We start from the raw sequence: 14,052 nt of genomic DNA, 5'->3' as shown, positions 1-14,052 counted from the left end.
ATTAAGAGGACTTCATATGGGATACATCTGAAACAAGTGCTGTAAGGTTACAATCTCTGTCAGCTGTCAGATGATTCCAGAGTCAAACATTTAGAAAGCCCTGGAACAGTCCTTTAAAAATCCAAAATCTTGACTTTGGCTTCTTCTCTGAGTTGTCTGAATGATGTTTTTAGCTGGAGCTATCAGATAGAAAAGGATGGGTCTAACTGTCAAATTAGCCTTCTTGTAATAGGCAAATTTCACTACCCTTCTTTCCATTTGTCACCATTTCACCTCAAAATGTTCCCCAAAGCCATGCCCTTTAGAAACACCTTTGAATGTTCAAACTCAACTGATCGTCCTATTAATAAATGATGAGTAATCAGTATCAGTGTTTATCTTCACTCATTATGCACACCATAAATTCTTGATCCAAATATAACCCTATTGTATAAAATTCCTTCCTCAACATACCATCACCAAGAATAAAATAACTCCTGTAAATAATCACCTTTGGGATATGAAAGAAAATGTAAACATTTTATTTGGCAGTTGTTTCTGAACACATGAATAAATAAATGGAAAAGTACATATTCATATTTCTTTTTGGAGTAACAGATACCATTAAACGCTTATTTACACATCTTCACTGCAAAGAACAGTTACACAATTCAATTTTGTCTTATAAAAGGTAACTTCCCACACCACTGGACTGGACAGGAAAGGGTGGAGATTACGGGTAGTGCTTGGTTCTAGCAGCCTCAGTGTTTGAAAGGCATTCATTTGCAAGTGTGATAAGAAGAGTCATCATGCATTGAGTTCATCCGGATCGTGTACTGCAGAAAGTTTCTGATGGCAGCCACAGAATTTCGTGTGTCATGCGCTTAAGTCAACTATGACATGTTTGTAAATCTGTGTGTTTCCCTTAAAACTGGAAGCAAAAAGAAAATTACGCTTATTAATGGACACATGCGTGAATGATCTTGGTGCCTGAACATTCAATTCCTGAAATTTTACAAATTTGGCTTTCTCTGCATCCCAGTTATACACTTGAGTAAAGGAATAATCACTTCCAAGAATTGCGTATTGATAGTTATTTATCTGAAGAGGCTGGAACACCATGGATCCTCGCGATGGCATCCTCTGAATATCCTGAAATGAGGAGCCTCCCCATTTCATTACTTTGGAATCACCAATGAATCTTGTCAAGCAAATGTACACGTCACCTTTCACTGAGAAGTGCTTAACGGCATATACATCTTCCATGTTAGGGATGTCAGTTTGGTTAGTAAATAATTGTATTGCTTTGTTCCACTGATAAATTACAGGACGCTGGGAACTACTGGACAGGATTAAATGAGGCGTTCTGAGTGTCTGAGGTGTTCTGGCTATTTCTAGATATTCCACATCAGTATCCCTGTACCACGCATGTAAAGATTGATGGGAGTAGAATCCATTTCCGTTCCATTTATAAATGGTAGTAAAACCAGCTTTTGAACTGTCAGCAACAACAAAGTACCAGTTGTTTTCAATCTTGAATGTTTCAATGTCATTGGGTTTTCGGATTTTGAGAATTTCAATATCCTGGATTTTTATGAATTTATTTGCAAAACTGTCTCTCTTATAGATGTGAGAGCCGCCGAACAGCTGGGCCACAATAACATAGAGCTGAGTTTCAATGACTATAGGCTTGCACACTACAGTGGACGTGCCTGGAAAAGACAAATGAGAGATTAGGAGGATGGCCGTCCCTTTTGGAGCCTGTTAAGACGCATGCCGAAGCCATGCAACTGCCACCAAAATCATTTCCTTGGTTGATTAGGCAAAAGGCCAATTTCCTAATCAGGTCCAATGGCAGCGGGATCCCGAAGTTCTGTGCCTTTGTACCTCATGGAGCCTTGTTATCAATAACTGAGTTGTCATGTCACATCCAACGTGTACTAGACGTTCAGGATACATGGCTACAGCCTGAGTTTTCTCCTCTCACTTTTTTTTTTTTTTTTTTTTTTTGGCCAAGCCATGTGTGGATCTCAGTTCCCCAACCAGGGATTGAACCCGTGGCCACAGCAGTGACAGCACCAAGTCCTAACCACTCGACCGCCAGGGGACTCCCTCTCCTCTCGCTTCTTACAGAAAGAAAGCATTTCTTTCCCTGACATATCATGAGTTGGAAACTGCCATTTATTGAGCACCAACTATATGCTTTGCCAAATCATCTCATTAAATTTCCCAACAATCTTAAGAGATAAATATTATCACCCTCCCTTTTGCAGATGAGCAGACAGAAGCTCAGAGAGGTTCGGTGCTGCTAGGAGAAGGCAGAGTTGGGATTCAAACCCAAGGCTACCAGCGTCTCTACGCTTTTATTCCAACCTGGGGTGGGCAGTTAGCTGTACAAGAGCTTCCAGCTTGGCCAGCATTCCACAAGGTTCTAGAAGAACCTCACAAAGTTTTGAGCGGTAGTCTGGGCAGCCCACGGTTCTACCTGCAATTGGTTTGCTCTATGTATAAACTGCTTCTTGCTCTAGAATAAATTGACGTTCTCCTGTGAAAGGAGAGAGATGCCACTTGTGAAGCTTTAGGTCACTGGTGGCAGAAAAGAAGGAAGAGAAATCCTTGAGAAAAGTGAAAGAGGGGTACAGTCATGGGCGAAGCTGATGAGATTTCTCCTTTGGGAAATCTCAGAAAACTACATGGGAGTCTGTCAGAAGCCTACCTCAATATCCTTTGTTAAAGTTTAACATTTATCAATAGATTCTGATCTCATCTCATAGAAGGAGCTTGGCTCTAGGAAATCCAAAGAGAGCCGGGCAAATCTGGTCCCAGGCTTTTTCTGACTGCAGCTCTAAGGGCTTTGAGGTAATAAGTTCCGGATCAACTCTTTCTATTAATTGGCTTCATCCATAGGCAAAATTATTCTAGTTGGGACCCTTTTCAAGGCTGTGTAATTCTGTGACCTTGGGAAAATCACTTCTCTGGGATTCAGTTTTCTCTTCTGTACAATGAGGGTTGGAACTAGATCAGAGATGGCCACTAGTTTTCAACCATATACCAATATTGATTGATTGATTGTGACTGCCTGGAGAACTGTGTTAAGGATTCTGTCCTCTGCAAGAAAGAGCATCATGATAGATTAGCGATGTCTGTCTGGGGTGAGGGAGGGGATAATGACTGTATATATGACACATATTCATCATCCTAGACGAGATGATGCCATCTGAAAGTCTGCAAATATATGATTCATTTTTCATTTAAGTGCTCATCTAAAGATTCATTCAAAGCAATTGACAGACTGTACACATGTAAGAAGAACCTTACACAAAGGTAAGGTTTAGATTTCACAAAGCCCTGCTGCAATCCATTGGAAAACTGAGGGGAATTCAGGAGATTTCCCATGAACATTTTGCAGAAGTAATGCTTTTGCCGTAAAGTTTGAGACTCATTGATCTAAAATAACCTCCTTATTTTATAGTTAAAAAGAGGGGCCCAGTGAGGGTGAGTGGCTTGACCAGTTAGCTTGTGGCAGAACCTAGATTAGAACTCATAATTCTTAGTCCAGTACTTTTTCATTGAAGAAAAATAACCCACCTTTTATTGTATATTTACTAAGCTAGGTCCTATGCTAAGTTTCTTGAACATATGCTCTCATTGTTTTATAACAACACTGAAAGTTAGGTATTATTATTCCCATTTTACAAGTGAGGAAATTAAGCTTTAGGGAACAATCCCAGGCACTCAGTAAATGGTAGATTTGGGATTCAAATGATTCTCAACCTGCCCAAAGAATTCCCTGATATCATTCATCTTTTCCTGTTGCCCTTGGCCCAAGTGGCTTAACTTTCCACTCAAAATACGATCAGGCTTTTCGTACCTGTAATGTTGTCATAATTCCGGAAGGTCTTTTCTACATGGTCCCATTCAAGGAAAATGCACTTTCCAGTGAAAGGCTGAGCGATGACTACATACTCATCGTTCATGTAAGAAAAAGTGTCTATGGACAGTGATTGAAAAGGCAGGTCTTGAGACTTTGCAAACTCTGCAAAAATTGAAAATGATGATGAATAGCTGTGCTGATGCCTCATTCCTTGGCTAGATCTCAAATGTCCACAAGAAATATATTTATTCTAGAGAAACAGTGAAATGACAATTTTACTTTGCTTTTAAACACATGAATTTTAACGGTTCATAATATTTTTAAATTGCTCAGTTGGTTTTTAATATATATATTTAAAGAATCAGTTCCTGCATATGTAAAAAATTAGCCCTTATTTTAATTTTATGAGGTGGAGTCATTTGGAATACATTACCTGTAATGATGCAATCAAAATCCTTGGAGGAGAGACTATTGATTTTGCGCTTCTTGTATTCTGGAGGGCCTTCACAGTAGATGTCTTCAACAGTTGCATTGGTGTGGCCTAGCCATTCCACCAGCCACTTCAGTTTACAGTCACAATTAAATGAATTACCTCTCAGGTCCCTGAAAGACAAACTTCAGCTGCTTTTGATATACGAGGGCCCTTCCTTCCCAGGCATGACTTTTACTTTAGCAATTAACATGTGCAGAATGACCTCACCTGGCTTTATATAAAGTCTCATAATCTACCTTCAACCTGACTGACCATTCACTTTGGGCTCAGAGAATGACCACAGTGTGCCCTTGCAGGCTACCCTAGTCAATGGAACCTCATAACTTATTCCCTCTTGGATTCAAAGGTAGCTCAGTCTAGAGCTGTGCTGTCCATAGAAATACAATGTGAACCACATATGTAGTTAAAAGTTTTCTACAGACACATTAAAAAACTAAAAAGAAAGAAGTGAAATTATTTTCATAGCATATGTTATGTAACCCAATACATACAGAATTTTATCATTTTCACATATAGTCAATATTGAAATTACTAATGAGATATTTTACATTCTCTTTGTATACTAAGTCTTTGAAGTCTGATGTGTATTTTATACTTACAGTATATCTCAATTTGGAAAATAAAATTTCAGCAGAAATTCCTGATTTGTATTTAGAGTTAACAAAATTTACAGTTGAAAAAAACAGATTTATACACCCAAGTTGTTCCAAGCATACCTAAAAGTCTTCCAATGATTGAACAGAGAATCAGTTTTTAAATTTAGTTTTTTATTTAATATTTTTAATTATGTAAAATTTAAAATTCAGTTCCTCATTTACACTAGGAACACATTTCAAGTGTTTGGTGATCACATGTGTGGCTACCATATTGGGCAGCACAGGTCTAAAAGAAAGATGTAGTGATTGTTGTACCATATTTAATTACATCGAGTGAGCTATTTGCTTTTCTTCTTCCTCACAGGCATAATTAACCCTGATCCTATTCCATGGTCTACAAATTCAATTTTAATAGGAAATGACGTCGACACAGCTGAGCTAGTGCAGACATACAATAATAGCTCATGTCCATAATAAACTGCACAGCATAGATAGTTTAAATTTCCACATATGATCCCAGCTCGCCAAGTTCTCTGTTTATTTGCATTGCTTCTGTTCAAAAACTCTATCTCTTCCCTAAAACCATTCTTGGTCACACAAAATTCCTAAGATAGGTACCACCTACTTTTCACACAGCATATGAATACTTTTTAAACGTTGAAGCATTTAAAAATGTGTTTTAGGGGGTAATTCAAGAAACCAAGAAATCTACTAAAAGGCAAGTCGGCGTGGATCCTTGCACTTCTTAGATGATTCTTGGTTTGGGCATATCAAGGTAGGCCCAAGAGGCCAAACCCATTATGGGATTCCTTGGAGAGACTGAGCCAATTTCAAGTGTTTTTTCTTTTGCTATTGTGGGGTATAGGCTGACACAAGGTTGGGCCAGAGGGTCCCCAAATACGCTGTATCCCCAAGGCTGCCGTGGGGAATCATCTAACTTCCAAGACATTCTCAGGACTCACCTCATATCTCAAGAATACTCTGACCCAGAATAATGAGTGTCAACTTTTCTGGGCTATTGTAAACCAGAGCGGATAACTGTGGTCTGTCCAAAACTATTTGGAAGTGTCCTGATTCTGACACTCTCTTGGAAATAAAGCATCTTTCAGGAATTGGGGTAATAGGCATGGAGGAGGGGTGGGGGGAATACTACAAGGAACAAAGGAAGTTTTTCATAGCTTACTGATTTGAAGTTAAATCCTAGGTTTAGGAGAAAATTCTTGACTCAAATTTTTGTTATTGGAGAAAAGTTGTTTTGAATATATATTCTATAGCAAAGTACTTGAAAAACAAGAACTCCTTTGTTTTCACACATCTTTCGTTTGTTCCTGTTTTCTACCTTGTGATATTTAAATACCTTTCCAATGTTCTGGAAGGCACTTATTGAAGCTAAATTGCTTTTGAAAGGGTTAGGCATATATTACTTGCTTTCCTTACTACAAAATACACAAATTCTTTACAAAGATCTTTCACTCTGAGGCTTAAAAGTCAAAGTTTGAAAGCTCTTTTGTTTGAAAAAGGGTCAAAAATAATTAAGTTCATTCCCTTCCTGGGGCTTAAGCCAAATTCCTGGGGATTAAGCCTAGAGCTGTTGTTCAGTCTAATGAGAGAAAAGGCAAACTTTCCTCCCTTCCCCCACTTCCTGCTCCATTTCTCTCTTGACTGACCAACCCATGGGTGTAAACTTCCATCTTTATTCTGTCAGTTTCCCAGACTTCTTTATGTTTTTTCTTTGTAGCCCCATTTCCTGGACCTCATGAGAAAAAAAAGGCATCTTGAAATCTCTATCTAGCCCTCCTCTTCCTACCTGCTCCAAGTCCCTTGTCATCAGTCCCTGCCATACAGGCACACACTTTGTCAAAGGCAAACTTGGGACTATATTTTCAGAATATAGTGGTAAATACCATAGGAGACTCAAACATTAGTCCAACTAAATTCAAATTTTAAGTCAATTTAAAAATTCTCATTTAATTTAAAGCCAATTAAAAAATTTAATAATCCACACCAGGCTTCTTTGTTAACGACTGCAAATTAATTAATTAATCAGTGATTTCTTAGGTCCTCTTACACATTTGTTAAAGAATCCAGGCCTTTGAAAATGTCTTTTGGGAGAGTCTGGAGGTTGTTGTTTGCAAGGCTCCTGGAAAAAAAAAAAGAATGATGTAAACTGTAGTCATAAATGAAATAAATGCATTTTATGACCCCTTATGTATTATGGTATTAAACAAACAAACAAGCAAACCCTCCAAAATACGAGTAACAGAATGATGCCTGGGCATCGGTCTTTCTACTTAGCACTGAGTATGAGCATCACACACTCAGGCATTCCATCTAAGGGATGCCTCCCCATGTCCATGGTCTCCATGTGCTCTCTCTCCTCTCACTCAGGCTGCCCTTCTCCTCCCTCCCCCCACCGCCCCACTTGCTATAGAGAGCAGCTCAACCTCCAACTCTTAGTACCAACAGCTCTCAAATTTGGAGGCCTGTCTGATCTATCCCCCTGCCAGCACATTCTTTTTGTTTCCTCCTTTTTCTACATTTTTTCCCTTTTAGCTCCATTCATTCATTCCTCCTTAGAAAATAGCTTCCTTATAAATATCCATCTATTCACCCATCCATCCATCCATCCATTCATCCTCTTTAATCATCTCCTTTTCCCTTCTTCCAATTCTTGCCCTATTATCACAGGAATTGTTTTCTCCTTCTCTTTCTATTTGTTCTTTCACTTACCGCTAAAATGATTCTGATGCTAATCAAGGGTAATAAGTAAGAAACAGTCCTGATAGTATCAAGGAAAGGGACATGTGTCCATACTGCAGAAATGTGCACATAACAAGGAGCAGATGCTGTATGACAGGGAAGGGTACTAGGTACTGGTAATTTTCTATTTTTAACCAGCATTATACATGTACATGTTATATACTCTTCTTAGGAGTATTTTTAATTTTCACAATAAAAATTTAAAACTAAGGGCCTCCCTGGTGGCGCAGTGGTTGAGAGTCCGCCTGCTGATGCAGGGGACACGGGTTCGTGCCCCGGTCCGGGAAGATCCCACATGCCGCGGAGCGGCTGGGCCCGTGAGCCATGGCTGCTGAGCCTGCGCGTCCGGAGCCTGTGCTCCGCAACGGGAGAGGCCACAACAGTGAGAGGCCCGCGTACCGCAAAAAAAAACAAAAAAAACCAAAACTAAAACAAAAGAGTCTATGCTGTCAGCCTCCAAAGCCCTTGAAAATTCTCTCACATTCCATTTAAAACACTCTCAAAAGTCTTCTATGTTTTCCACCTCCTTTAATTAATACAAGATTTCTCAGGTGCAAGCATTCAGAACTTTTAAAATCTATTTTTGTCAATTATGTTGTTTTTCTGAGTTTTAGAAATTACCACTAGATTAGAAAGCTTTTTTTCAATGAACCTCGACACAGAAGAAAGGGAACTGAATCAGAAGTTTCCAGTCTCAGTGATGGTCCATTTTGTGACAAAGAGCACAGCTTTGGAGTCATTCTTTCTGAGCTTGGTTTGAATCCCGGCTCCACTATTTACAGGCTGTGTGACTTTGGTTATGTACCTTCTCTGCGACTCAGCTTTTTCATTTTTTAAGCGGAGGTAATAATACCTCATATCATAAGAGTGTTAGAAAAAGTAAATGCGGTAACTCAGGATGGTAGTTGGACTACTCTCAATAAAGGGCAGCTGGGAGGAGTGGTGGGGGGGGGACAGGAAGGAGAAAGGCTTTTGTGTGGTCTTTGCCCAAGAAACAACATTTAGAAAACTGACCATACAAATGAACTGCTGTGACTGTCCGCCTATGCAGAATTAATAAAATGCTGCTAAAGAAGATTATTCCAGAGAACAGCTCCATAGTTCTTTTTACTGAATGGTGGTTAAATGAAGAGATTTCTTGGGTCTTGGACCAGTCTAGAATCTCTCTCAAGTTATGTGTCTCAATATAGTTGCTGGCACAATGTGTCCTGAAGTCCTCATGCTAACTTCTCCTAAGTGGACGTCCCTCCCCCGGAAACCAGCACGAAGTGCAACTGGCTGCAGGGCATGAGCTTGGAGGAGGCTGGGTCATAGGACAGTGGGAGTGAAATGATGAGAGTCAAGCCCTGAATTACTGCAGCCACTAGGGTTACACAGGAAGAGGCACCATGTTTTTATTGCTGCCCTGGGCAGTTCTTTTAAACAGCAGGTGAATCTGAGAGTTCCCGCTTCCTGCCCAAAGAACAGAGCTCTAAGCCTCACATACCCAAGGTGTTAAGAGTCAATGAACTTCATAGATACAGAGAACAAATTGGTGGTTGCCAGAGGTGGGGTTGAGGGGATGGGAGAAATGGGTGAACTGCGGGTTTTTTTGTTTTTTGTTTTTTTGGGGGTTTTGGTTATAAAAAAAAAAAGATTAAAAAAAAAGGAATTCCAAAATTAAAAAAAAACTCAATGAGCATCACCACCTTAGGTTTTACTATGGGGTAGGAATGCACTGTATCTGGGTAACTGATGAGGGGTAGAACTGATTGGGAGAGAGTGAAAACAGGCCAATGAGAGGTTTGAGAAAACATGCATCAATGTTAATTTTTTTCTAGGATGACTTTGTAGTGAGTACTGGAAGGATGTTTTTCTTACCACTGTATCCCCAGTGCCTGGCATAATATAAGTCCTCAACAGCTACTTTTACATGAATGAATGAATGGGGCAGGCTGGAGTTGATAAGAAGAAGGCCATCCATCCAGACAAAGAAAAGAGCAGAGAATGCTTCTCTTAGGCCCTTGTACCAAGACACCGAGTTAGGGAGAAATTGCAAAGCCCTGTGAATTACCATTGCCCCACCTCCACGATGCTCACAAAGTGCCCTCCCTCCTCTGAGCCCTCACTGTGGTAATAAGCCCTAAACAATAGGACGGCTCTTCTTTTTTTTTTTTTTTTTTTAATTTGGCTGAGCCATGAGGATTCTAGTTCCCCGACCAGGATTCGAACCCAGGCCCCAGCAGTGAAAGCGCCGAGTCCTAACCACTGGACCACCAGGGAATTCCCTAGGAGGGCTCTTCAAAGTGTGCCTGCCACTAAGCTCCATTCTCTAGGTCCTGACTCAGAGTCTACCTAAGAAACATTCTTTAAAACACTGGGGAAACTGCTGAACTGAGCACCTAGCTGCCTTGAGACTAGCTGAGAAGGGTCAAGCATTCTCAATGGCAGGCAGGCTTTCCTACCCAATGGAACTGATGACCATTCCCTCCACTTTGGTGTTTTCATGGTTTACCTGAGAAAACCTCTAATTATGGAGTATGGAACCTACTGGAAAGTCTTCTCTCTAAGGCAGACCAGACTGGCTCAGACAGCATGTTTGTTTCAGTGCCACTGGGGTCTGCTGCTAAGAAAGCATCGCCCACGGCCATCTGGGGTGCTCCCAGGCTCCCTGCAGTGCAGATTCTCAGCTTGAGTTGGTGTCTCACTGAATTTGCGGTACTTCAAGTGCAGTTATTTTAATTTCATACAAAATGTTTAAAGGGGATAAATACACTACAGCATTTGGAGTCCTGATCCAGGACCAGTGGAAGTTAGGCAGTGAGGTTTAGTTTATTCCTACGTGATGGTGTTTACTGCATAGCACACTCTGTTCTAGGCACTTTGCATAGATTAACTGACCTAATCTCACGACAACCTTAGGATCTAGGTACTGCTAAGTATTTTATTATCCCCACCCCCATTTTTACAGATGATTATTATCACTTCCATATTACACGTAAGAAATTGGAGGCACCATGAAGTTTAGTGACCTGCCTGATGTCCCACAGCTATTAACGGGTAAAGCCGTGCTTTGAACCCAGGCAGTCTGGTGGCAGCGATCCCCCTCAGCCAGTATATTGCACTGCCCTCTTTACATGCATGTCATTGTAAAGGCCGGAATGAGGACATCCTGCCTGACTAACTGGAGACACACAGGCACCCTGAGCTTGGGGACTGCTGTATATATCTTTTGCACCTCCGCAGTGGTGAGCAGTCAGTAGGTGCTCCCCAGCAGGTAGACATGGATGACATTTTCCCCAAATGTCTTTATACATGCATGCAAAGAATCCTGCCTCCACTGGGCCTTAGCCACGAGGACACTCATGTGACGCCCAAGGGAACCTTTACGAAAACCTCATGGGTGTTAACAGAAACCAGTACAAAATGTTTAGAGATTTTGTGATCATTGGTCATAAATGATTTTTTAATTCAGTTTTTCCCTGATTTCAGAAGTAATACATGGTCATCAGGAAAAGTCAAACCTTTCTGAAATATATAAGCTATTCAAACACTTAAGTTAATCATGTATAATATTACAGTCATTCAGAATAATCAAGAGAGGGTCCCAGGATTTGTAAGGACTTAAATATAAGGAATTCTCTTTTTTGCGGGGGGGTTGGTTTGAGGGGGAGAGAAGTCTATATAGTAAGTTTTAAGTTGTCTATTAATGTCTCTTTAGAAGGTAAGTCTACTGAGTTAGATGTATAAGAAGGTGAGATAAGTTCATTGCTTCTTTAGGAGTGAACTGAATTTATATCAATGCTCAGGCAAGTCCCTTGGAGAAGCTTTAATGTTAGGCCAGGGTGGGAACCAGTTGGGTCTAAAAGTATATGTCTAATCCCAACTATTTGCATTTGGAGACTACAGCGAGGGTAGGGCTCCTCTCTTCAGGATCTTCTCTTCCTTCCCCAGCCATATTTGCTCCTCAAATGATGTCCTGTGGAAGGATCCAGCCAGCTCCATAAAGCTTTCTGATCCTGCTATAATTTTTTTTCCCTTTTTCCTTTCTTTTTTGGCCACTGCATGGATTGCGGGGTCTTAGTTCCCCAACCAGGGATTGAACCCAGGCCCTCAGCAGTGAGGGTCCGGAGTCCTAACTACGGGGCCACCAGGGAATTCCCCGGTCCTGCCATAATTGACATGGTGGAGAGGGCACTAGACGTCTCATTAAAGACTTCGGGAAACTTCTAACTTTTACCGCTACTAACTGGGGAGCAGCTTAAACTGAGGGTGTACCTCCGTGTTCTCATTCGCCAATGGGGATAGTGCCTGCCTTGTATCTTTCATAAGGTCATCAAGAGAGTGTAATGAGGTCAAGAATATGAAAAAGCTTTGTAAACTCTTTCTGTAGGTTAGAGGGTGAGGTGATAATTCTTTGCTACTTGAATGTTTGCCTTTAATTGAGAAGAATTGGTCTGAGGTGGAGGAAAGTGCACTTTAAAACCTAACACCTCTAAAATCTTAAAAAGAAAATTAATGGCTCAAACAAATGTCAGATTTATTTATAAGTGGTAAATAATGGAAAATGAACTTGATGTGCTGAGCCGTCAGAGGGACATTTGGGCTTCAAATCTTCCCTACCCATCTCTTCTTGAAAGGAAAAAAGGAAAGGAGAAAAGAAAAAAGGAAAGAAGGAAGGAAAGAAGGAAGAAGCAGAGAACTACACCTGGAGGAACAGCATAATTAGAAAGGAGATCATGACCTGGGGACAAGGCACTCAGTGAGAAAATATATGTTCATCTAATTCCTCTTGCTGGACTGAGCTCTTCCAGGTTGGAGCTGGATTTTATTCATTTTTGTGTGGCACATCCTAGAGACTATTTAGGATGAACCATATGGCAATGCCATTTTTGCAGATCCAAAAGAGTCTCATATTGGCAATGCCACATGAATCAACCTAAGTGTTTGATAAAGATGCAAGAGATCTAAGGGTCATATTCAATCGACTTTAACCTGTTCCCTCCTAAAACCTCCTTCCTACCTCCAGCACCTGTCAGACAGGTGGGACTTCCCTTTCATTGTCTGACTCTTTCATTGTCACGCCTCTCTCTTTGAAGCCTGCCTTTTGTGTTCCCTTGAGCTTGAAAATTTCTAGGTATTAAGCACATGCTATACCAGTGCCTTCTTCTTATATGCTTCATACCTCTAAAGAAGGGGCCTCATAATGACCCAAATTTATATTTCCATTTTATTTGATGGGCATGATAGGCTCTAGTCAAACAAAATGAATGTTCTTCACTAGGGTGTTGTATAAATTATTTTCTTCCCCACTTTCTTCCCTTCCTCACCCCTCCCCTCTTTCCCCCTCATTCCTTCCTTTCTCTCTCTTTCTGCCTCCCTCCTTCCCTTCTTTCCATTCTTCCCTCCATGTGAGGTAGGCCCTTAGGCTGGAGAGAAGATATACTTGATTGAACTAAGGGGCACGGCAAGGCTATGTCCAGGTTCCCAGAGAGAACACCAGGGTCTTACATCCTTCCTTCAGCCCCTCGTGATGCTGAGCCATTAGACACAGGCCATGTTGGATGGATTTATGTGAATCAAGTAGATTTCAAGTTGAAGTCATGAACTTCCATTTATCTTTCCATTTCTTTATTTCTTTTATTTATTTTTGCTGAAAGATTAGGCTTGGTGGTGTTTGGCTCCGTAATCAAATGGCATAGCATTCGTACCATACACAGCCAGGTTTGCAGCACATTGTAACACTGATGTGAAAAGCAGTGTTGCAAACTGTTTATTTTATAAACATTATTTTCCTCATCATTTTATAATGACTATATACAGAAGCCTTGAAAGGTGCAGTGATTTCGTAAAATACATCTGGCCATCAGTTCCCTGTTGCTACAAATCCAAACAGCAGTAGAGACAAGGACTAGTAGAGGCAGCATGATGACCACGTAGACACCCTAGAATAAAGGTTTAAAGGGCAGAGCTGGAAATGAGGTACTGTGAGGCAACAGGTTAAAATCGACAGAATGACTATGATGCTTAGATGACTTGCATCTTTATCTAACACTAAAGAGACACATATTAGGCACTTGAGAAACAGTCCCTGAATGGATGAGTAGCCATAGCAGTTCAGCTATGTTATGTTATCATAATTCCATAACTACTCAGTTCACTTGTCACATATCCCCTCCAGGCTTCTGTTTCCTCATTTCTAGAACGGGGGTTGTGTGACTGGCAGAATCGTTGAGAGGATTAAATGAAAATTCACATAAAGCACACTGGCCAACATAGTAGTAGGCACTTAACAAATGTTAGTGCCATTTCTTCCCATGCCCTTCTAGTTTCCTTAAAAGTACATCTGTCTGTGAGAGTGTGTGTGTGTG

At 40.7% G+C, this 14,052-nt stretch overlaps 1 protein-coding gene across 2 annotated transcripts in view; it reads right to left on the bottom strand.

Moving 5' to 3' along the window:
- Window positions 1–498: 498 nt before the first annotated feature.
- Window positions 499–14,052, bottom strand: part of LGI1 (leucine rich glioma inactivated 1) — a 33,374-nt gene continuing 19,820 nt past the window's right edge. For both annotated transcript variants that reach the window (XM_060125432.1, XM_060125433.1), the window contains 4 exons: window positions 7,011–7,082; window positions 4,287–4,456; window positions 3,851–4,015; window positions 499–1,691 (listed from right to left, as the gene is read on the bottom strand). In XM_060125432.1, the coding sequence (XP_059981415.1) occupies window positions 856–1,691; window positions 3,851–4,015; window positions 4,287–4,456; window positions 7,011–7,082 (1,243 nt within the window). In that variant the 3' untranslated portion in view covers window positions 499–855. The remainder of the gene's footprint in view (window positions 1,692–3,850; window positions 4,016–4,286; window positions 4,457–7,010; window positions 7,083–14,052) is intronic.

This window comes from Lagenorhynchus albirostris, chromosome 16 (assembly GCF_949774975.1).
Source record: "Lagenorhynchus albirostris chromosome 16, mLagAlb1.1, whole genome shotgun sequence".
In the NCBI taxonomy this organism is placed as follows: domain Eukaryota; kingdom Metazoa; phylum Chordata; class Mammalia; order Artiodactyla; family Delphinidae; genus Lagenorhynchus; species Lagenorhynchus albirostris.
Note: the sequence above shows the minus strand (reverse complement) of the source record. Positions and strands in the feature narration are given on the sequence as shown.